The sequence below is a fragment of the Lycorma delicatula genome, chromosome 5 (assembly GCF_047948215.1).
Source record: "Lycorma delicatula isolate Av1 chromosome 5, ASM4794821v1, whole genome shotgun sequence".
NCBI classification, from domain to species: Eukaryota; Metazoa; Arthropoda; class Insecta; order Hemiptera; family Fulgoridae; genus Lycorma; species Lycorma delicatula.
In genome coordinates this window covers 90,923,282-90,949,247 of record NC_134459.1, presented here as the reverse complement: position 1 = coordinate 90,949,247, position 25,966 = coordinate 90,923,282, and the positions used below count along the sequence as shown (strand labels likewise).

General features: G+C 29.8%; 1 protein-coding gene across 1 annotated transcript in view; it reads left to right on the top strand.

Annotated features, from left to right (window-relative positions):
• Pkc98E (Protein kinase C) overlaps positions 1-25,966 on the top strand; it is a 104,841-nt gene that overhangs the window by 4,650 nt on the left and 74,225 nt on the right. The window contains exons 2-6 of the mRNA XM_075366634.1: positions 1,282-1,345; positions 4,193-4,352; positions 9,387-9,418; positions 11,435-11,505; positions 15,718-15,859. Coding sequence (XP_075222749.1) covers positions 1,282-1,345; positions 4,193-4,352; positions 9,387-9,418; positions 11,435-11,505; positions 15,718-15,859 — 469 coding nt within the window. The remainder of the gene's footprint in view (positions 1-1,281; positions 1,346-4,192; positions 4,353-9,386; positions 9,419-11,434; positions 11,506-15,717; positions 15,860-25,966) is intronic.

Below are 25,966 nucleotides of genomic sequence, written 5' to 3'. Positions count from 1 at the left end.
AATTGCTGTATCACAATTTTTAGAAATAGGAATTTATATGTTAAATGTCACATAACAGATTAATGCAGTCTGATTATCTTTCAACACAATTCCTGGCTAAAGTCATAAAGTCAGTGATTCATGATGTGCGTACTTGAATAGAGTACTTAAAAGAGTACAGCCTATGAATACAGTATAAAGACATAATAAATGCATCCATTGGCATAGGTCAACATAATTTCATATAATGTACATAAAAAATAAAGATTTTATCTGTGTAATATTGTATTTTCTCCAATATTAGGAACTTACAGCTTTTGCCTTCAATTCTAATCCTCTCTCCCAACATGTTGGCTTCTGCACAGACATTATATAAAGAGTGTTGAATACATCCCTGGAAAAAAATTAATTTGTTAGAGTTGGATCTGGTGACTTCAGAGACCAAGGAATCAGCTCTATTTGTGTCAACCTGTGTTTTGGAAATGCCACATGCAAACTCATGAAATATGCTATCTTAGTGAACAGAGTTCCTATTCACCTGGAAGATGATATGGGCTCTTGAAATTTTTAAAGTGCATAAATTAATAAGCATATTTGATAAAATGCTTGATTATTTTTCCATAACAAGAAAGTCCAGTTATATTATCATGTAATAGGATGATCTACACGTTGGACTTAGATTGATCTCAAATATGCTTCCTTATCACTTAACTTGTAGATTTTCTGATTTCCAAATATGCACATCCCTATGTGCAATCATATCCATATCCCTGTGTCTTTTATCAGTAGACTTTTAATACTTGTAACCAGCATGAAGTTTGTTGCACTGATTTACTTGATGATTGTGTAAACATATCTTTAATCACTTCAACTGATGGATCTCCTAGTGCTTTTCCCTACCTCTACAGGATCAGTTTCCAAAGCTTTTTCGTTCTTCCCTTTTTGTACTTCAGGTTTGGAAGATTCCTGTCATATGTGGTTTTAAACATTCTCTGAACATGCATAGGAGAATTTAATTCAGCTAAGCAAACAAAACATTGTGCTTTCTCTTACTATATAAGTTGAGATTATAAATATTAATTATTAAAAATAAAAATTATTCTTTTTAGCATAGAACTATATAATTTTATAAATAGTTATACTATCGATGATAGTACTTGGAATTAAAATTAGTATATATATATATATATACTAATTTTGAATATATATTCAGTTATGTATGTTAATGTATAAACATGTATATGTGTACACTTATACACTTCAGTATTTTTTTATACACATACTAATTTTCAATTTTTTCAGGTCGACCTTGAGCCTCAAGGAAGATTGCACATCAGAATTGATTTAAAATGGACTACTCAAGGAGGTCAGTTTTAATGTAAATCTTGTATATAACTAATTGTTAATTTATTTATAAATAATTCATGTGTTTAGTTTGTAGATAATAAAAGTCCTGGGTTCAGTGTAGTATAGAATTACAGATGCCCGCTTAAAAAAAAAAGTAGATTTTAACAATCAGTGTTGTTGTATCTTTAAAAAAAGAAAAAAGTTGTTCAAGTTCTTTAAAAATAAACGATTAAAACATAACTAATCATGAATGCAAAAGTTAAATGGTTTGAACAAGTTTAGATAGATATGTAATACATGAAGGTAGATTAGTGTGAATGAAAATCTTATAGATTTTGTGGATTATAAAACATTAGGAATATTAACTTTTGTTGTATAGAGTTTATAGTATTTTGGATGATGCAACTGAAATAGAGTTACAAAGTATTGAAATTAAAAGTTGTTAGATTGATGACTGATCTCACATTTATATTTTCTTATTACTTTTCACACTTCCTTGGATCATTTTCAGTTTACACATGCACATACACGTAAAATTATTACTAATTAAATTTTCTTAACCCATATTTTGCTGCACTCTCATGTGCTGGTCCTAAAATGATTTCTTTGGTTTATAGATGACCCTCAGGTATGATTATCTACTTATGAAATGTTGTGGAAATGCAACTTCAACAGGAAAGAGTGTTTAAATTAACACTAACTGTTTTAGCTCAACTATTTTTTTAAATATTTTTACGAATCTAAATAAAAACTAAACAGAACAGAAATTAGGATACAATATAAATGAAATGTTTGCATCTATTTTAGTATACAATGAGTATATTAAGTTTATTTTTTATGGTAATCAATAAAACATTTTGGATGAAGTCCAACTTTACACTTATTACATGAAAATACCATTGTACTTTTACATTGTCGGCAGTGAATTCTTCTATTATTAACATTTTTCAGGAAGATGCTTGTCAACTGACTGTCGCTTAGTTTTTGCAGTTGAAAACACTGTTGGTCTTCCAAGTCTGTGCATTTGTGGAGTAGCAATTTCTTCTGTGTTATTTGCCTTTGATGATAATGTGATAACTACAAGTTGTCAAAATTTGAGTTGCTCGTCTTTTTCTTTGTGGACATTGATAAAGCTTCCATGAATTTACTAAAGCTATATCAAGAAAGTTTGAAAACAAAGGCCACTACCATTATTTTCTTTTTATTGTTATTTGATAGTTGTTTACATGATTGTCCAGTGAATCAACCTTATTCTATAGTGATTGTATTGCTTGATGAGATCTGGCTGTTGGATTGAAACTTTCATTTTCTTCACATTAGAATACCTTTTGACATTATTCAGAGGTTCAGTGGACTGAAAATTTGTAATTAGAGTAACAGGAGAATTGTCGTTCCATATTGTAATAAACATTGAATTGGTGGTATCAAATTGATAACTGTACGTTCCACAAGGTTCCTTACACATGAACGAGAATTTTCCAACGGGCAATTTTGAATTCTATTTTCATTAACTGTTTCAGTTACAAAAAATCCTTCCTTTCCTTCTTCAGTAAACTTAGCATTTATACGAACTAAAAAATCTATCAAAATAAATGCTGTGCTTTTCAGGATTGTCTATAATGTGGAATTGTTTAAAACACTTTACAAGAATGGCAACCAAAGTATGGTATCATCTGGTCATTTATTGAAAGGTGGTGAACAAAAATACTGTGTTTGTCAAAGATTTTATTCAGAAGACCAATGTAAGGCTGCACTTTAGAGAACTTATTTGTAGTATTTGACATATCATTGTCAGCCAAATGTAAATTTTGTTTTTATATCTCTTTACTGCTGGCGGCTCATGGCTTTCCGTATGAATATTCATTGCTGCTGAAGTTGCAAAAACTTGAATTTTTAAGTTTTACGTCAATTTTTTTCTATCTAGATATAGACAATAAATAATTGACCATAAGAAAAGAAACTATCGCTATTATTGAGTACGTAATAATCAGTTAAAATGATATTGTACATCTGAGTTTATTCTTTTATAAATTATTTATAAGTCATCTCAGAAGAAACAAAAAATGATTAAATTTATTGAATAACATAATATAATTTATTACTAACAAAAATATTTTTGCTATTATCTAATAATGTGAAAGATTATTATTAAAACAGGCTACTTAAAAACATTAAACAAATATTGTTTCATGTAATAATAATGCAAAACAAGTTACGTTGCGTTATTGCAACTTCAGTTGTACATGGGTTAAAATATGTTGTTTTTTATACCTATATTTTATTTTTATATCAGATACAGATATTTTTGTAACACTAAGTGCTAATTTTTATTTTACTGCTTATGAAAATTGTATGCAGAATATTACATTATCAGGGTTGAGATTGCCTAGATTATTAATAGTTAAATTTAATTAAAAAAAAGTCAATTTCTATTTGTTTTTTGTTTGTCATTGATTTAAATTACAAGTGGTGCACTTTTTCCCCTGATCAAACTCATAATGCCCTTCTCCAAAATTTTGCATGATTGAACCCGATAAAATAATCTGTAACGAAGATCTTCAAAGTAAAAAAGCCTTTTGTAGTTTAGCATTAGTAATATTTAGTTTTTCAATTTATTGAATTACAATGGCCAGAACAATTATGAAACGGAATTTACTAGTTACTATTAATTGGGTCTAAATGTTTTACCTGTTGCAAAGCAGTTATAGCAGCTGATGCTAGAGATTGTTAACCAGCAAGTCACTCAATTGTTGGATGACATTTTTTTGATATAAGCATATTTCATTATAGTTTCATAATATTTATAATAATACAAGCATTATTTGTTTTAAATATTTTATTTTTAAAATGATTTATAATTTTACAGAGCATCAGAGTCCCAAACCTCGGGAATTCAAAGAACGCCAGGGGTTGAACAGAAGGCGTGGGGCTATGCGAAGACGTGTGCACCAGGTTAATGGACATAAATTTATGGCAACATTCCTTCGGCAACCAACCTTCTGCTCTCATTGTCGTGAATTTATCTGGTAAATTTATCAATTTTTTTTTTGAAATCAACTTGTTGGATTTTATTATAAAAGAATTATATTAAACTCTTTCTTTATAAATATTTTCTGTTTTAACATATTTGTGTAATATTGAGAAAATTTAGAGGTCCCCAATCTTTCTGTACCAGAGCTTATTCAAAAATGTTGGAAAGCCAGTGGGCACCATTTATTTTTTCAAAGCAAATTTATGGTTGGATATAGTTTATTCTACATAAAATATTTAATTTTGTCTCTTTAATTTTAACTAATAAAATTAAAAACTATTGTTAAATTTTCCTAGTTAATGAATATATACTCAGTACAGTAATTTTTGACAATGGAGTGGTTTATTTCAAATTTAAGTGGGTAATTCGCATCAATAGTAGCATGAATTGTCAGGAAGTGACATTCAACATTATGTTTATTCAGCATTGCAACATTACTCTTTTAAATACATTTATCACTTAAGCAAACACATTTATCTTTTAAATTTACGAAAAAATATCTTTCCTCCCCGTCAGTATTAAAATTATAGGTTAGTTGGGTTTAATTAGTCCAATCATTTTAGGATTAAAAATAAAATATTTCCAAAATTGAAGTTCAAGACATTGTTCATAAAAATTATGAGCATATATCTGGCATATGCCAGCCTATGATGAAGTACCTCAAATGCATATCTTCTTTACACTGAAGTGTATAATATACCACAAATGCACTAACTATTCCACCATTCGGATATACTCCTACCGCCTCACATTGAACCTCCTTGTCCCACCATTCAATACACAGACCAGCCGTTCTTGCTACACTCCTGTATCAACTTCTTTTATCTCTCTGTACTTCATCTTATCTCTCCTTCACTGTCAAACCTCAAATCTCTCCTAGTCCTTTACATCAAAAATAAGGGAGGCTGGGTGGGCAGCTGCATTCAAATAAACAGAACTCATTCACTGTCAGAACGAATCCAATGAGTATTTTGAATTTAGCTTCTTTTTACTTGTATTGAGAAGACGTACCAAAATTATCAAATGCACCCTTCGAATATCGAATTCATATTTGGTACTTTGAAGAGTTTGATACTGCCCATCTGTACCCACCACTACTCAGTTGGGCCACCTAACTGCATTGCAGCAAGCACACAGAAATCGGTAAACAGAAGCCATGTTCCTGCAGGGTTAGGGTTGTGAACCCTGGGATGAATTGTTTTCTTCTGATAATTTTTAAAGGAATGTGAATATTAAATTTTGGCCTTGTGTAAAATCATACAAGGGTAAATAAAATTTAAATGGTAATTTTGCTATTCTATGCAGCAAGCAGTTCCAAGCCAGATGGCAGAGTGAGGGGTTAATGTTTGGTGTGTTAGAGAAGGAGAACCAGCTTGGTTAGTTCTTCTGCTCTGTTCTGTCACCAGTACAGCCATGAATGAGCAACATGTTCTGTTGTCTGTTGCACAATGTGTATTAAAGTTTTTAACTAATGAAGGTGTTAAACCTGCAGAAATTTTAATTTATTTAAAGGTACACTTTGGGGACACTACACTGTCCCAGAACCGACTATATATGTGGGCCAGACAATTTAAAAGTGGGTGAGAAAGTGTAGAAAACAAAAGTCGTGATCAATGCTCAAGGTCAAATCTCACAGCTGACAACATCTGTGCTGTTGGAGAGATTGAAGGTGATTGCCTCTTCACTGTTGAAGAGATTGCATCAGAAGTGGGTATCAGCAATGGGAATGCTCAATCCATTATCACTCATCCTCTTGACTTTAGAAAAATTAGTGCTTGATGGGTTCTTAGGTTGTTGACCGAAAATCAAAAACAGATCAGGTTGGTGATCTGTGAGAAACTTCTGAATTGATTTTGGCAAGAAGATGATTTTTTGAGATGCATCATTACATGTGATGAGACATGGGTCCACCATTACACTCCAGAGTCAAAAATGGCTAGAGGAGTGGTGAAGGAAAGATGAGGGCTGCCCAGTGATGGTCAAAACTTGTTTTGTCAGCCAGAAAAGTTCTTGCAACGATTTTTTTTTATTCATGGGGGCGTTTTACTCATTGATTTTCTCCACAATCAACAAATGGTAAATTCAGCTTACTGTTGCCAGCTGCTACAGTCAACAAAAGCCTCCTACCTAAGCAAAAGACAGGGTATGCTCATCAGAGATGTCATCTTTCTCCATGATCCCAGGCCACACACCGCAATTTTGACAAGGGATAAATTGGAAAAAATGCACTGAGAAATCTTTGACCACTTTCCCTACAGTTCAGATTTGTCCTCCTGTAACTATTTTTTGTTTGCGCCCTTGAAAGAATCGCTTGTTGGAGGAAAACAATTAGAAAACATTGAGGAGAGCATGTGCAATTTGTTGAAGATTTTTCCTCAAACCTTTTATGAACAAGGAATATTCAAGCTTCCAAATCATTGGCAAAAATGTGTAGATCATGCAGGAGACTATATAGAGAAATAATGAAGGTATGAATTGTTTACGAGGAGTGACTGAAAGGTTTTGAGCCTAACATAAAAAAAGATGTATTTTTTCTATCAAATATAGTTTTATTTTTCAACAAAGTCTCCTTTCAAGTCAATACACTTTTTCCAATGATGTTCTAACCTCTTTAACCCTTCCAAATACTAACTGGCATCTTTCTTTGCAAAATAGGCATTTACATGTGTGATAACCTCTCCGTAAAATGAAAATCTCTTTCCTCTAAGTGAAGGTTTAAGGTTAGGAGAAAAGAAAAAGTCGCTTGTGGCCAGATCTGGTAAATACGGTGAGTGGTCAACCAATTCAAAGTGCAGTTTGTGAATTTTAGCTATGGCAATCGTCGAAGTATGAGTAGTTGCATTGTCCTGATGGAAAAGCACTGTCTTCTTCTTCAAATGTGGTCGTTTTTTTTGCAATTTCTGCCTTCAGCTTGTGAAGTAAAGATGCATAATTGTGTTGTTATTGTTTTACTTTTTTGAAAATAATCAATAAACAAAATTCCTTTACTATCCCAAAAAACAGTTGCCCGTCACCTTCACAGCCGATGGAATCGTCTTCGCCTTTTTCGGTGATGGTTCACCCTTTGCAGTCCACTCTTTTGACTGTTATTTTGTCTCGGGAGTGTAGTGGTGGATCCACGTTTCATCTACAGTTATGAATCTATGCAAAAAATCTGGCTGGGTTTGCATGAATTGCTCCAGCAGGGCCTTAGAATTGTTCATTCGAATGCATTTTTGGTCCAAAGTGAGCAAACACGGCACCCAATGTGCAGATAGCTTACGCATATCCAATTCTTCAGTTAATATATGACAAACACGTTCTTTTGAAATGCCCATACCCTCTGCTCTCTCTTTAACCTTAATTTGTCTGTCGTATCGATGATATTTGAAGTTTTTGGCTGTCCCAAATTCTCATCAACCAAGCTGGTACGACCATGTTTTAATTTAGCTGTCCATCTTTTCACGGTGGCAAATGATGGGATAGAGTTCCCCTAAACAGCGTCCAACTCTGTTTTAATTTGCGTAGGCTATTGTCTTTCAAATACAAGTATTTAATCATGGCACGATATTTGATTTTTCAATTTTCACAAAAACATTTGTAAGGACTTACTCAAACGATTATCAAACAACAACTGAGCATCGAAAATGGCTGAAATTTTAGTGAGTACCTTTTAACATATGCACAACTTTTGTTGATGAGTGCTGCCATCTTCATATTGAGGCTCAAAACGTTTCAGACAACTCTCATATATTATTAATCAATAAATTTATGGGAAAAAAATACCGTTTAGATTTGATTCACCATCATACATTAGAATAAATTATATACAACATGTCTTCCTCTTTCCTGTTATTATGTAGAAAGAAATTGGGAAGTTTATTTATTCATTATCATAATCTAGAATTGAGTTAATGCAAAATTTTATCAATCAGGAATTTTGTTTCAGTTGAACTGATTATCTTTTTTATTTCTTAATTATATTATTATATATAAAGACAACTTTAGTAATTTATTGATTCCTCATAAGTTCATTTGTGATTATTTCTAACAACCACAGATAATGTTAAGGAAACCATAACCAAGGTTATTTCAGCCATTTGTTATCAGCTATTAATTATAGATGTTATAATTAATCTTTAGGTTTGATTAAAAAATCATTTTTAATTGTTACTATGTAATTTTATGAATAAAGGACTATGTATTATATATTTATAGATTATTTTATAGATATATTTCATTTTAAATTTGTTAAATTTTGAAAATACTTAAAACGATTTGAAGAAAGTTGATTATTAGTATGACATTGCATTTAGTAAAATCTGACATTGCATGTCAGTTAAATATTTTAAATTAGTTAGGTTCCACTAGCATCTCTTCATTATATAAAATTAAGTCATATATGATATCAAATACAGTTAAATAAATATTATTTTATGTATCGGTTAATATCAAATAATTAGATGAAATAGCAGGTACAGTGGCCTGTCAACGCTCATAGCAAACAGTTAATACAAGGTAAATCACAGAACAAGTTTCCAGGAATATTTTACCAAGCTGTGGAGATAGGTATATTATATTATTTATAAGTATATTTCAAACTCATGACACTGGATCAGCCATAAACTGGGATTCATTTTATACTAAAGAAATCAAAGTAAATTTTAGTTTATTTAAAAATGAATAGTAAAGAGTTAATAAACAACTAAAACAAACATTATTTCATAATAATAATATTATTGCATTATATCCTAGTTCTGTTAAAAGATTACTTATTATGCTTTCATAGTAAAAAAACTAGATATGAGTCAAAATATATGCCATGCTGTTCTTGCATTTTTTTGTTAATATATTATGTACTTAAGTCACAGCAAAAGTGATGTAGTTATAAAATAATGGTTAATGCAAGCTCCTTTTTGGGTTAAATTAAAAATTTCCCAGCACCAAGATTTTGTTTTAAACTGAAGTAGGATACTATGTTTTGCATTGTATTTTTGTTTTTATTATGTTTCTATTAATTGAAAATGATTATTTGATATTTGTTTTACAGGGGCTTAGGAAAACAAGGATATCAGTGTCAAGGTGAGTTGCAGCAAAAGTTTTAAGGTATAGAAAGTCCTGCAAGCTTGACAGATTATGAAAACTCATATAATTTATTGATAAATGTATGTTTGTAATGTATCCTGTAATTTATTTTCTGTATGTTATTAAAATAATTGACAAAAAATGCTTTTATAAAGTTGGTAGAATTAAAAAAACTGTCATTATGTATTTTTAGTAGATCCACCCTCATTCAAAGTGTATTTTCAAATAAAAATTAAAAGAATAAGAGAATATATGTTTTTCATTATTTGGTATTTAAAGTTTTAAATAAAAGATCCAGATTTTCTATTTATCCAATTAACAAGAAATGTAATTCGTTTCTGTATTTTTTTAATGTTTATTTCAATTATACTTCTAATGATGATACCCTGAAAACATTTAAGGCTAGTACAATTTCAGCAACTTTTTATAATGATAAATTTTTTTATTTAGTTTGTTATATACTACTACTACTGTGTGTAGTTAACTGGTCCATACTACATTATATTCTGCAATGTGATATATTACTTTTAGCCGATACTGTTTCTTTATGTCAACTGTGAGACAATCCAGCTAAGAACTAGAATGAAAGACAAGTTTTTTGTATAATCTTTTCACAGAAGAAATTGACGTTCCGGGATTATTTATGCTTTTGTGTGTTGATTTTTTTTTAATCCAGGAAGTATAAAATTTAATTGATATGCTGAAGATGAATTACTTTAATTTACTTGCATAAAATAATGCAAACTTTCAATAAGTTTTATTTTTGTCCTGGAAAGACAATACTTGCCCCATTACGATGAAACTTTGAATTAAAGCTTTTATTGATAATGTTTGTGAATAAATATGGTTTACACCAGTAGGTTAGTGTTGAGGATGCAAGGAGCTGTAAAGCCATTGCATTCTTTTGTAATCAGATAGGTGATTACCTTTGAACTAATCTAGGTATTCAGTCTCTAGTTTGATAGTTATGAAATAATCTTAATTGCATAAGTGAAGAAGTTTGTCATGAACATTTCCACTATCTAATATAACTGTTATTAACACAAGCACAATTATTAGTTTACTATGTTGGATTACTATGACAAAAAAGTCATCAAAATGTTGTGTATTAGTCCTTGTCTACCCTTGCAGGGAGCTGTGCCATATGGAAACAATTCCATCTGTAGGAATATTTCAAGATCCATTTTAGTAATGGGGATATCCATTTTACCTACTATTCAGAAGGCTGGAAAACATTTATCCAGGTTGAACATGTATATGATCTACCAGTTTTCTGTTGATTAGTTCATATATATGCTGCATCAAATTGGTTTTGCTTATAGTTTCTACCTGAGGGTTTGTTCAGGAAAACTATTCTGGCCCAGACCCAGGATTTGATGTGTGGAAGTACCCAATTCAATTATTAACCATTTAGCTATACCCTAATTGTGTTTTTGCTTGCAACAGCATAAAAATATGAAATTTCTGGAAAAATATACATGAAGTAGTTTCTTCACTCGAATGATGGCTAGGGGCAGAGCGGAAATTAAATTCAGCTAGGGAATGAAGTAGTCTTGTAATTCATGGAACCCCCATGTACAGAGCATGTAAATGTCCTTTTGAAATGCTTGCAATATGAACTTAATAAGTTTATAAAATCATATGAAGTTGGAAGAAAATGTGGCATTTGAGAGCATAAAATAAACTTTTACGGTAGTGATTTTTTTGTTATTATTTTAATGCTGTACTTAATAGTCACTTTAATGAAATATATAATTATTCTCAGCCTACTACAATTACGTCTTAAATTTCTGTTTATTAGTCTTCTCTTAATGAAGAATTTCACTCAGCGGAAAGATAATGTATATGTTGGCAGTCTTTTGGAAGTATTTGTTATTAAAGGTTTTCACTAAATAGGTGTTTAATCTTCTGGAAATAAAATTTAATTAGTTTATTTACTTAGATTTCCTGAATGTTTCAAGAAACATTCTCTGTAAAAATGCAATTTTAATTATTTCTGTTTTCTCTTTTTAGTTTGTACTTGTGTGGTTCATAAACGATGCCATACATTAGTTGTCACAAAATGTCCTGGAATGAAAGATGAAGTAAGTAAACTTGTCATTGTTTTCAGTTACTTAAATTTTTATTGGTTTGATTACACTGATAGACAAAAAAAAATTAATGTTTCTCTAAGTGTGATACCATTTCTTGAATTGCTTTTTTGCAGAAATTACAGATTTGTAAATACAATTTTTCTATCTCCCTTAGTTTTAATAAATTACGCTTAAAAAAAATTAAGATAAAATATAGTTAAAATCTGTAAAATTCATAATTTTACATGGCCATAAATTTACAGGCCATACCTGTCTTAGAATGATTTTGCTGATGCTTTTCTTTTATAAATAGCCTCTGGCACATCCCAAATTAATGTCCAAAAGTAATCGACTAGCATGTTAATATTCAATTTCCCTTTGTAGCAGCTTTCTATCACTGAAATGTCTTGGTGAAATGTTCGTCACTTACGCCTCTGAGGTTGTCCGGGAAAAAATCTAGATGTGATTGGAGGAAATGTATTTTGAAAGACGTACTATATCCCATAGCTCTGTATGAAGTAAGAAGCTGATTAACAATCGTGATAATTGTCGGATTTTTATTTGCGAAGAAAATTTTTATAAATGTGTTTAAATGAAGCCCAAGGTGCACTTTCTACATTATTTAACACGAGTTAAATACATCATCTTTGACAACTCTCTTATTTGAGGGCCAACAAATATTACTTCTTTAATTTTTCCTTCACTTACATTAGGAAATTTCTGCCTTAAGTACAAAAATCCAGGACTTCATTGCTTTAACAAAATTTTTCAGTAGTCCTAGCATGATATGGAGAGGGTGTAAAAATATTTTTTTGTGTTTTAAGAGCTCATGAGTAATATTTTTCCCATTTGGGGGTTTAAGTTGTCTCGTTTCTTCTACTCTTTGGTAACATAATGTTTATCCCTAGCTCGGCTGTCCCATTTGCAAAGAAAATACATGCACTTAGAGTATAGCCTAACTGCATGCCTCACAAAATAACTATAACTTTCAAATCACCACATATGTTCCAGCTGTTTTTATAATTTATTTTTTCAAGAACATCTTTCATCACATCGTATGTCTCTTTCAAATTAATACCATAAGCGATGAGTATCGAAGGATATTTGTTACCGTTGTGTACTAAAACTACTTTTAAACTATACTTGGATGAATCTATGAAAATGCGCCAGTCCTCAGGTTTGTGCACTTGTCCTAAGAGCAACATAAGCTCATCAATAAAGTACTGAGAAAGTTCTTTTTGTCGGCTATGAAAGCCTAAAGTTTTTGTATTTTATTTCTAGTAAATTCCAACTTTGTAGCCTTGATCTTAACAGATCAGCTTGATTTTTTGATAAATTTAAATCCCTAATCAAGTCATTTAATTCTCCTTGTGATATAAAATGTGGCTTTTTTTGAAGATAAATCAAAATCATTGTTGTCTTCTTCAGTACTGCCTGATTCTTCATCACTGCTTTCAAAACATATATTCACAGGTGGCTCAGGAAAGGAATAATTCACTATGAGGTGCAGGTCTGATAGCAGATTGCAATGAAGTATATTTTACAGTATGTTTAGATTTTTTAGAAATTCCAGACAAACTTGTTAAAAAAATTAGCAATCGGTTAAATGATCCTTTGGTTCACGCCAAACCATAGGCACACCAAATGGCAAAGCCTTCTGTGTACCTTTCAACCATCCTCTTAAATATTCATAACAATTAATGCATAGTATATGAGGAGCCCACATTTCATCCTGATCACCAATTTTACACTGAAAGTATAAATGATATGCTTTTTTAATTAAAGATATGTTTTTCTATTTGATTTTATGGTAAACTCACCACTTACATAAAAAAAGGCATCCACATCATTTACACAGTTTTGAGGCATAATGACACTGCACTGTTAACAAACTTAACCCTTCAGGCAGGGAGCATGTGAATGTCACCCACATGTTAAGTTGTATGTATCGGCGGGTGGACATGACAGTCTTGCAGCGCGCAGTGCTTGCTTCAAAACTTTATAACATTGCCATCTCGTAATGTTTGTTTGAACAACTGGCTCTGTGTTATCACGAGGCTTCGTTCTTCTCCTCCCTGTTTTTATAACTGCGTAGGATTGCATATCGGTGATGAAATACAATTTTTTTCTACAAAGTTGACAGTCAGCTGTGAGTAAATGAAAATGGCCGGGTCAAGCACGTCGTGTAATCTTACATCGGAACAAATTATTGAATGTTTAGATGAGACGTGTGACAGTAACATTAGAATATTTGATAGTGATAGTGAATTTGATAGTGACGAAAGTGATGAAGATTTTGTGCCAGAAAATGGTAATGTAAATAAAGAAGATTCTGAACAGAGTAGTGACGATATTGATATACAAGTGAAGCGTACAAGAAAAGACAGTTTGGAGATGGGAAAAAGTGGATGATTCTTACACCTCACAAAAAATCCCCTTTACTGAAAGACATGAAATAGTTAACCAATTACAGTGTGTTTCACAAGCATTTAAACTTTTTTTTGATCATGATTTTGTGAATAAAATTGCAGACAAGACAAATCGCTATGCCAATGACTTCATAAATTCAAAACAAAATGACTTGACGCCATGGTCCAGAGTTCATGACTGGAAAAATGTAGACAGTGACGAATTGTATACTTATTTTGCACACTGCAAATTCTTATGGGAATTATTCAAAAACCTACTATAAAGTCATATTTCGCTAAAATAAAATGTTTAATGAATTTTTTTGTGAAAGGTTTGTATTTGTTCTATATCTGCTGAAAATTTGGTTTAAATTGGTGTAATAGTTTTGAAGCTATAATTTTTTACTTTTAGTACTGTAATACAGCTGCTGGTTGGGCATTTAAATTACCGGCAGTAGGGTAGGGCTTTAAAAATTTAAATACTGGCTTGAAGGGTTAAGACAGCAATAAGACTGAACAAAATTAATTCATCCCTAAATCCAGTGCTTAATACGATAACTCAGCTGTGTTTTCAGCTACATGTATTGATTTGCACAGACAAGATTAATCTTGTCCATGAAGGCTCACTCTTCAGTATTAGATATGGTGTCATAGTATGTGACTACTATATGATTTAATTCTTTGTCTAGTATTGTTTATTTACAGTTTACAAATTATGTTAACAAAGTTAAACAATAAAAAATGAGCTAACAAAGTACAATATAGGAGCTTAAAATGCTAACTATACGTTGAAAAATGAAAAAAATCCTTTAAAATTTAAAAAAGTTTCAAAGATGGTGGGTGATATAAAGATTCTGAATTTATATTCGTTTTCAGCATAAAAAAACAGGTTAAAATCATGTATCGCATGTTAGGAAAAAAAATTATGTTTATCAGTGTTATTTTTATACCGATTTGTTACAAGAGTTATGTCGTTAAAAATATCATTGTTTGGTTTGATAAATTATCTTATTTGTTATCTTTAAAATGAACTGTTGTATCTGTATATATGTACATAAAAACGAGCTTGGTTTATTTACATTGTATCAGATTTAGTTTAGAAAATAATTCTACTCATGATTTTATTTACAATACATCTTTTTTAGTTATATGTATTTCAAATTGTACTGCATCTTTCCCAAGACTTTCTCCCAAATCAACCTTTCTTTTATATTAAATCGTATTAACTGCTTATATGAAAAGTAAAATATTTATTCATTAAAATTCATCAAAATTTAAATAATGCAAAAGAAAATTCCAAAAGTTGTTTTTCAAAATGTACTAAGTCTACAAAGATGCTGGTAACTAAAAATTGGTTACAAAAACAGTATGGTTTTATTTTGCAAGCTGACTACTGAAATTTCACATTGACTTATAAATCAACTATGGATTCGCTGCTTCCTCCTTATTTCAATTCTGAGCAGTTTTTTAAAAAAAGTTGTAAAAGTCATTATAATTTCAGAGATTAGTAACCAGTTTGGATAGTTGTTGAATTGTTTATGTTAATTAAATTTTCACTAGGTGATAGGATTTGGTAAAAAGGTTTAGTTTATCTTAATTCTCTTTATTTCAATTGGCTAAAGAATTATTAATCTTCAAAGAATAAGCAATTTTCATCAATTGAAACACCTGATAGAAGTAAGTAAATAGTAGGTTAACAAATTCAGTAGTAAAAAAAAATAGTAAAAACAAATTTCATTTATATCTTTGTATGGATACTAGTATGTATGTTCTGTGATAAAAGCTTCCTTTGGTAATACAGTGGTTATGATTTCAGACTAGTCAAGTGAGTCAGGCCCAACGTTTCAGTGTGAATGTGCCTCATCGGTTTGTTATGCATAATTATAAGAGGTTTACATTCTGTGACCACTGTGGATCTCTCCTATACGGCCTGATAAGACAAGGCCTGCAATGTGAAGGTAAATAAGTGGTTAACTATAAATTATTTTAATTATAGTATTTTTCCCTTTATCTTCAGATTACCTATAGTAAAACTTATTACAGTACAATCTGTCTAAGATGTATTCTCTGTAATTTTTTAAAGTGTTTATTTTGGTCCCAAAAGAATTATATTTATAATTCATATAAAAAATTCTGAATCATTGGAAACTTCATTGTGTGGAAATGCAAGCGTTACAATTTACATTTTCAGCCATCAGTGATAAAAAACATACTAGACATTAAGTAGAAATCATTGTACAACATGCAACATCTATTCTGTTAGATGTGTGAGTTGAAAAGAGATAGGATAATGATGAATAGTTTATGTAGTTAGCATTTTATTGTGCACTTTCCTGGGTAAAAAAATTTTAATCTGTGTTACACAAACAAAGATGATTAAATTTAATCATCCACTTAACTAAGTATGAAACAACTGGGTTAGAGTTTAATTGTGTGGGCTTGGTGAAAGTTTTAAAGTTTTTTAATGGCATTATTAAAATTTAATGTGTTTCTATCTTGCCGTGAATTTTTTAATTCTATCTTACAGTGAAACAGTGAACAACTTGAGTTACTAATACCAAAGTCCATGTGTTACCAAGTAGGTTTATGACATTTGCCATTATATTCCCGATTTATCACCTTGCGCTTCATTGAAATGCCGATCATCTATTATGTAGGTTATCATAAAAAATATTTTAAAAAACAGTGAATCATTTGAAAATCTGTAATTTAAGTAGGATTTTTTTTAAAGATATGCAGGATGTTTCATGAGGAATCTGCACTACTTTACAGGTGTATTCCACTTATCAAAACAATGAAAAAAGTTCATATAAACGTAGGTCTAGAAATGCTTAATTAGTGAGGTATGGATAGAGAAAGATTTCGCCTGGATCTCAGCTCCCCCAGTGCAATGAGGTCATACTGAAATTTTTTGGGCATTAATTGAGAGGTGAAATTAATGGTTTTCTATGGTTCTTGACCTGAAAAATTCAATAAAATAGGTCCCACAATTGTATATTCTTTAGTTTTTAAGATATCTGACTTGAAACCCAAAATTAGGGGTTCAGAAAACAATATTTTAATGTTTAGTAAAAAAATCACTTTCTTAAATAAGTAATAAATGCATAAGCATTTTCTACAAAACTTGTAGAGAATTTAATTCTTAAAAAAATGATGTAATCGTCTATGAACATTGAACACAATATTTTAAAATTTGTTTTTATTGAAAACCAAACACAAGTAAACATAACTAGCTGCCACAAGTGTAGTTGTTTGGAAAACAATTAATACTTTTTAGTGCATTTGTGTGCCAATAGGAGTGCTAATCTATATACATAGGAACCATCTACTATATGTTTCATTGCAAAGGTTTTGGTTATGTTTTTACACATTGTTGTACTTGTTCAAATAAATTTTACCTTTGTGCCATACCTTGGTTAGGAGTACCTTTCCTATGTATTGATTTTTCTGGTTCATGTTTCATAGTAAATAAAATACACTGTTCAGTTATTTTTAAAGAATATATTTTCATAAATTATAATGATCATTATAAAGTAACATATTTTAGATTTAGTTGAATTTGTATTACATTGTTGCAAGAATGTATAATTTACTGTATTTACATGTTTACTGTATGAATGATTAATTTAGATTGAATAATATTAGAATAATGGACAGAGACAGACAGACTGACTGATTTTAGTGTGGATTCAGCTTATGTAGTGTACATGGAGCCGAGTGAACTGTGTGAATGGTACAGAGCCGAGTGAATTGTCAGGAGCTGTGTCTCAACATACTGCCTGCAGAAATCATATGATGAATTTTTTTTTTTTGTTTTAGAATGAAATGTTACAATAATAATAATAAGGTTTGATTTGTTATCTCAGTACGTCATGTAATATATGATTGTAAATGAATGTATTATACAATAAAGTCATTGAATAAGTAATATAATATACAGTGCTGCATAGGTTATACCTTATTACAGAACATAAACAAAGTTTAAATGTGAATATCTGCTAAGTATAATATTGCAGTTAAATTATTGAATCTATATTTGGCTTAAAATTGGATTCATACTTATTTCATGCATAATAGAATATTGATTATGTAGTTATATAATGTTTAATGGTCAGCTCATTTTGTATCTTCTTAATGTATAAAAAATCTCAGTCAATATATTGAATGATTGAATAAATAATTTCTAGTGCAATATTGCACCTACATAAATAAATTGCACATTGAAAATAAATGAATGAATAATCTCAAGTGTCGTATTGTACATATCATGCATGTATGTAGTATAGCATGATATATCCACCTTGAATAAATGAATAAATAATCTGATGCTGTATACACTTTGAATAAATGATAGTCAGCACTGTATGGCACCTTACATGCATGTATGTAATATAGTGTGATGTTTCACACCTTGAATAAATGAGTAAATACTCTGGTGCTGTATGCGCCTTGAATTAATGAATTTCTTATATGTAGATTTAGGATTTCTTCTAATGTGTTGTTCATGGGGCTCCCTTGGAGGGAAGATATATCCAGTGGCTGGTATGTAACCAATGTCACTGACTGAGTTAAGTAGATTAATTTACCTAGAATCGTAGATTTAGGATTTCTTCTAGTGTGTTTGTGGGTCCATTGGAGTGAAGGTGTATTCAGTGGCTGGTAAGTAATTCATGCCACTGGCTGAACTATATGTAAATAAAGTTTATGTATACAATGTTATACATATATATGTATATATATGTTGTATGCACGTGTGTATGTATGTAGTACAGTAACTAGTCTGTAGGCAGTCTGATGGTAAGAACTATATGAACATATTACAGTTAGTTAATATGAATGCAGAATGAGTTACAAACAATTATACAAAAATTTATGAACATATCAATATTACATTTTTTAAAAACAATCAATGTAATTACAATAGCAATAGTATATATATATATATATATATATATATATATATCAAATCAATCATATTATGAGATACAAATTAAATGGAATTGTAACAACAGTAAAATATGCATGTAATAAACTCAATCATTAGAGATTGGTAGTAAACAATTTTTGCACAGGTCTTCAAAATTGACCATTAGGTATCTAAATCAACAACACTACTAGGTTTTCAGAAACTGAATAATGTGTTACTTCCACAATGTGGATGTATGTGTTGCTTCCAATGCATGGCAAAGTATTCTCGTTGGTGATCAACACTAAATCTCCAGCAGAAAGGTTCTGTGATTAATGGCATTGCTGCAAATAGATTGCATGATGTTTTGAAGTAGTTGCAAACAGCTTAAGTAATTAACTGGAATTTTTTTGTAAATTAGGTTCAAGCAAGATGTAAACAGAATCCAATGAAACGGTTTTGGAGGTAATGATTCTCAAATTAAAAGTTATTATGAATGATATTTTTGTCACAGCAGAAGTTGGAACTGTTGTGAGAAAAGACTTGAGTAGGTGTACCCCTAATTGATATGAATCTTTTAAAGGTTGCGATAAATGACTGAAGTCAAGATAGATACTAATTCCATATGAATAGCTTTGTTAGCAAGACTAATAAAGTACAAGATAAGCCTTAGTAATGAAACAAAAAAAAAAAACATGACAGAAGAATTGATCAGGGTTTTAAACCTCTGCCAGCCATGACGAATTGTAATTGAGCTGCCATGGTGTGTTGCACAAGAAGAGAATGTTCGGGAAGGAATCGCTCTAAATATGGTAACTGACGAAATTGTTGAACTTGGGTTCTGGACCTCTGCCCGCCATGAAGAATCACAATTGGACAGATTGAATCACGGTACTATTTATAAATCAGATATCATCAATAGATTCATTATTGTCAGAACCTAGTAAACTTCCAGAGTCACTAAAATACCAACCATTCAATTTAATTTTAGACACAAATAACAGGTTATAATAACAGTTTTATTATAAAACTATTATTATCTCTGTATTTAAAGATTCTTTGAATATTTTTGGCAATTTAATTGTTTGCATCAATCATTAACTTTAATCTAAAGTCTACAATTATTTAATGTCCTGTTAATATAGTCAATGAATCTTTAATGCAATCATTATCATTCTAATTTTGTATTTTCTGATGTAGTTGTATAAGTTTTAGAAGGACTGAAAGAATTGACAATTAGGTAGGTAACTCTTGTGTGAACTGAACAGAAGTGTAACATGATTATATTTGAAAAACTGATTCTTCTTTGAAGTTATTTATAGATGTCAATGGTATTTTAATGAACAAACAAGCAACTGGTGTAAGTTTTCTTGAATATTTCTAATAAGACTGAATTATTACAATACTATTTTTTTAAAAATAAATGTTACAATTATATTAAGAAACTCTTTAGTAGCATTTACTGTGATAGGATGTTTTTCAATGTATCATAATTGCTAATAACAATAAATGATGATGTAGCATTAAGAAATTGTTTATATTCATCGAACTGCAACTGGACATCTTCAGTACTTAAATCTACTCCAAACAGTTTAAATTGATTGATCTAGTCACTCAGTCTTTGGTTTTTAAGCGAATTAAAATATTGAGCTAATAGTTTAATTAATGATTCCAGTTTGTTTATTTATCTTGCTTATGTTGTTGTTTTTATTAACATTAAAAATATAATAGAAATGATTAAATATATAAATCCAACTCGATTTTTCTGCTATATTATTTTTGTAATTCAATTTATCTTTTGCATTGCTATTACTATCAGAGGTATTATAATTATCCCAAAGAAACTGTATAATTCATTTCACAAGTTTGTTTTTATTATCATACACTAGTAGATCTGGCAATGCTTCACTATTGCTAGATTTGTATATATATATGTGTGTGTGTGTAGATTAAATGAACAAAATTGAAAGTTTGATAAAACATTAACAAAGTGAACATTACAGAACTTCACAAAATTTAACCTTTTCATCTTTCCTTTTTCCTCATTTTCCTTTTTTATTTTCATTTTTACCATATTCCCTTTCCCCTTTTACCCTTTTGTTTTTACTCCTTTCCATTTCTTTTTTCTATTTTCTCCTTTTTTCCTTTTACCTTTTTTGATTTTTCTCTTTCTCACTTTTTCCCCACGTGTAAATCAGTTCAATAGTTTTTCAGTCTATAGAGGACATACATATCGGAAACATTGAAATGGTATCGTAAAATATTTAGTGTAGCATGTGTTGCTTTTACGTCCATCAGATAGTGTAGTTTCAAAAAAAGCATGTTTTTACCTGTCACAGGTGTGACAAAATTTCAAAGCGATCTGTGAAGAACTTTTGGAGATTTAAGATTTTGAGCAAACAAACATTATCTATATATATATAACAGAATTTTTTTTTTGTTAGTAATTAAATAAGATTATGTCATACTAGGTAACCAGTTCTTATCTCTGATAGCTAATGATGCATTTGGATTTATATTTTTACTGTTATTTGAAATAAAATAACTTTTATTAAAGTGACCATTTTCTTTTAAATTTAAATACGTATAATAATCACATACATTTCTTTCTATAATAACATTAAATTATTGTTACTTTCAAAATTATAATTTTTATTTATTTTAATTTCTTCATAAGGTAATAAATTTACACTGCATAATAGATGAACAGATATTCTTGATAAATTTAAATAAAGATCTTGTATATTTTTATTGGTATTAACAACCGCTTTGTTTGTTTTAACTTCATCTAAGTGCGTTATTTATTTTAAAATAAAGCATTAGTTTTGGAACTGTTTTAATATTTAACTCGTTTAAACTCCATTTGAAATGGATATAAAGTTCAGTATTTTTCTTGAAAAATCGTTTAATTGCAATTCAAGCTGTGTTGTAACAATGACATGTCTTTAACACAGCACCTCTTTCATATTTTAAATCCTAGGTTGATGCGAATATCTCCTTTACCTTTTTATAATAAATTGAACTAATAGTTCAATTTATTTAGTTAGAATAAAACTATTGTAAATCTTTATTGAATACTGAAAATAATCTGTCAAAAAATCTTGTAGCATGCATTAGTATATTTGTTGTTAGGTCATGGCTCTGTAACCCATAAAATGAATGTGATAATTCAAATGTTAATAAGTGATTATTTGGCATACTAATTTACAAATGATAGCTCTCACTCAAATCATAAATCAATTTTATTACTAGTTCAGGATTATATGTGTTCAGATTCATTTCTAACCTTAATGGTCTTCATCGTTGACCTTATTGTTAATTCATAACTTTTCTTTTGCCCATATTGAATTTACAAAGAATGTTTTTCTTTATTGTTATCTAAATAATTAAACAAATTTATATTGCTACTTTTGTGACATATCATTCATAAGTACTTCATAGGCAAAACTTGTTAAAACTTGTTAATGATGTGGATTCAAACAAAGTGGTAAATTCAGTAGAAACCTTGCATTAATATTTGTTACATTATTGTAATTATATAAGGACTCAAAATAATATTTCATGATGAAAGATATTTTTAATTTAATAAAATAGATTTTTGTTTTGTGTTCTCAACAGAAAAATGTAATTTATATTTATTGTTAATGAATTTAAGACATTTAAAATCTCCATAATAGTTTTTCTTGAAATCAGTGAAATTCTATAGTTAATTTAGCCAACCTTTGCCATTCCTGTCAATATATAATACATGATTGTGTTCACTACCAAGTTTAAACAATTTTTATATATGTAAATCAGTGAATTAACATTAACATTTTTAGATATCGTCTCTGTAATTGATTCTTTTTTATATTCAACAAAATGTTTAAATTCTAAACTATTCTATTATTTGTTTCTGAATTTCAATATCTGACATAACAATAATTACAGTGGCATAAATTACTACTGTAGAAAGGAAGTTAATTAGTTGAAATAATGTTAATTTTTACAGGATCCTTCTTCACTTATTTCACAATTAAAGTCAATGAAAGTAACTGTCTGTATAGCAGTTGCTCTTTGATAATAATAATAATATTAATAAAGATAAATTAAATATAAATAAATTAAAATGATATAATAATATGAATTGTTGCCAACCCAATTCCAATGTTGAGTAATATCTGTATCTCTAATAATTCCTTTTTCTGATATTAATCATAAATTAAAGTATTGAATTGTAGAACTTTCAATAACTGCGGTCAGAGGACCAAAAAATATGTTCGGTACTAAGTGTTTTTGGTGTAATAACATTCATATTGATTTCACTTTTTTATTTTATCATGTTCTTTAGTTAATGTTGATTTGCAATAACATTGAAAAGTGCCGTATAAATTTACAAATGAGGAATATGCAGATATACATTTTGTCTGTGGGTTCTGCAATGGTAATACTTACGAAACTGTTGAGGAATATCGTATACGATTTCCTAATCGAATTATTCCCAACAGACAGGTATTTACAGATACTCACAGGAAAACTAAGAGAATGTGGGTCATTTGTATTAAATTTTGAGTGGGAACGCAATAGTCGCGAACAGATATTGCCTGTGATATAGCAAAGTCCTTCACAAAGTACATGAAGATTATCTGCGTGTGTATATATTCCGCATGTTAGCATATGGAGAACATTATGCCATGAACATTTTTATCCATACCACTTTCAGTGTGTACAACATCTAGAACATGATTACAATCAGAGAATTAATTTTACCATTGGTTACTGCATAACAACGTATTAGAAACTCATACTTTTTTGTGATGAAGCAACATTTACACATAATGGTATAAACAATTCAAGAAACAATCATATTTGGAATGACACTGATCTGCACCCCACCTCAGAATCAAAGTATCATTGTTGGTTTACGATAAATGTCTGGTGCGGTGTAGTAGGAAATATTCTGATTGGACATTATGTCCTTAATCGTTGACTATGTGGGGATGGCTATCTAAATTTTCTTCAAAATGAACTTCCTATACTTTAAAAGATGTTCCTGTGGTAATGTGAAGAGTTATATATTTCCAACATGACAGAGTCCAAACATTTTTGTTGATGATTATGTAACTCAGCATCTTAATGAAACATTTCCAAATAGGTGGATTGTCTGAGGAGGACCAATAGCGTGGCCAGCCAGATTCCCTGATTTGAACTCGTTAGATATCTTTGTATATGGACACATAAAGTCATTAGTGTATGCTCAAAAATCTAACAATGAATGTGAAGTTTTACAAAGGATCATGGTTGCTGCCCACAAATGTTTGAGGAGACAGCGGCATCCTTAAAGCGTCACGCTTAAATGTGTATTGCCAATGGAGGTGGACATTTTGAGCAGCTAATGTAATAATCACTGTAAGTTTATCAAATTAAATAATTTAAATGAAAAATACTATGGAATATTTCAATGAACATTTGGTTAAAATTATTTTGAGAGAAATAGGCCTATAATTTAAATTTTTGTTTGCAGTTTTTTATATTTCATAACTGTTTAGTTATGTTTGGTTTTCAATAAAAACAAATTTGGAAACATTGTGTTCAGTGTTCATAGACGTTAATTACATCACTTTTTTAAGTATTAAATTCTCTACAAGTTTTGTAGAAAAAGTTTGTACATATTACTTATTTAAGAAAGTTATTTTAAGATAAACATTAAAAAGTAGTTTTTTGAACCCCTAATTTTGAGTTTTAAGTGAGATATCTTAAAAAGTAAAGGATATGCGTGAATTTTTCAGTTCAAAAACCATTAATTTCACCTCTCAATTAACGTTCAAAAAATTTCAGTACGACCTCATTTCACTGGGGGAGCTGAGATCAGGCGAAATCTTTTGCTAGCTGTAACTTACTAACAAAGCATTTCCAGACCTATGTTTATATGAACTTTTTTCATTATTTTGATAAACGGAATATGCCTGTAAAGTATTGCAGTTCCTCGTGAAACATTCTGTATAATGAACTAATACTAAAGAATAACGTTATGATTATTGTTCTTTCACCATCACATGCTTGCTCTTTTCAATATAGTCTAAATTTACAAAAATTGATAATTTATTTAACAGGTCCATTCATGTTCTAATTTGATATTTTTCTTTTTCAATCATTTTTCCCTAAATAGAAAAACATGGAATACTGTAGTATTTCATGTTTTTCTATTGCACTAGATACAGTAAATGTAAATACATTTAATGGATTATTTAAAGCCGTAAGCTGTTATTATATTTTTCCATATCAGCAATGCATTCTCTGAAACTTAATACAGAAATAAGTACTACGAAGATATTTTTATTTGTAATTACACATTATGTGGGTGTTGGGGCAAGAAACAGATCTTTTCTGGGCAAAAGAGAATTTTTTTAACTTATTTTGAACCCCTTTTCCACATTATTAACTCCATTGAGATAGGTCTAATCTTGCTAGATCTTCAATACTGAGGGTGCTAAGGTGTTGATTGACATTAGAGGTAGTGCATCTGTGGTGTATCTGATAGTGGTGAACTGACTTAGGGACAGTTTTCTCTGTAGTGGCTGCATTAAAAGATTAATGCTAAAATGCCTATTGGGTTAAGTTTATTGTAATAATAGTCATTTAAAAAGAATAAAATGTATCATATGATACTGATGTATCCAGAAGGTTTGGGTTCAAATCTTTGTCAGGTTTGTTATTTTTACGTGCTCTGCAAAACGTTTTTGCAATCAACTATGATTGGAATAAAATACCTGTTGTGTTACGTAAAGAATAATGCTTAATATTTTTCAAACAAGAAGAACAACTATGCAATACCTTCTTCAGATGTTACATATAGAAAATCATCATAATTTTTTTTCTTTTTTGTTGTCATAGATTTTCATCAAGTAAAGAAGTAAAGGCTTCCTCCATCAATTATTAATTTCTTAGTTATAGCCCTTGTGATATAAAGATATGATTTTTTTTTTGTAAACATGCAGATGTATTTCAGATAAACTAATTCCATATTCTAAATTTTAAAAAAATTAGAATAATGGAATGGAAGTTTTAAAAATAATGTTGAAGCTGAAATTATAGTTCTTTTTACTTAAAATTTGTTGAGTTCATAAAATTTAAATTGACTGATTTACATTATTACTGTATTGTAATCCAGTATTTATTT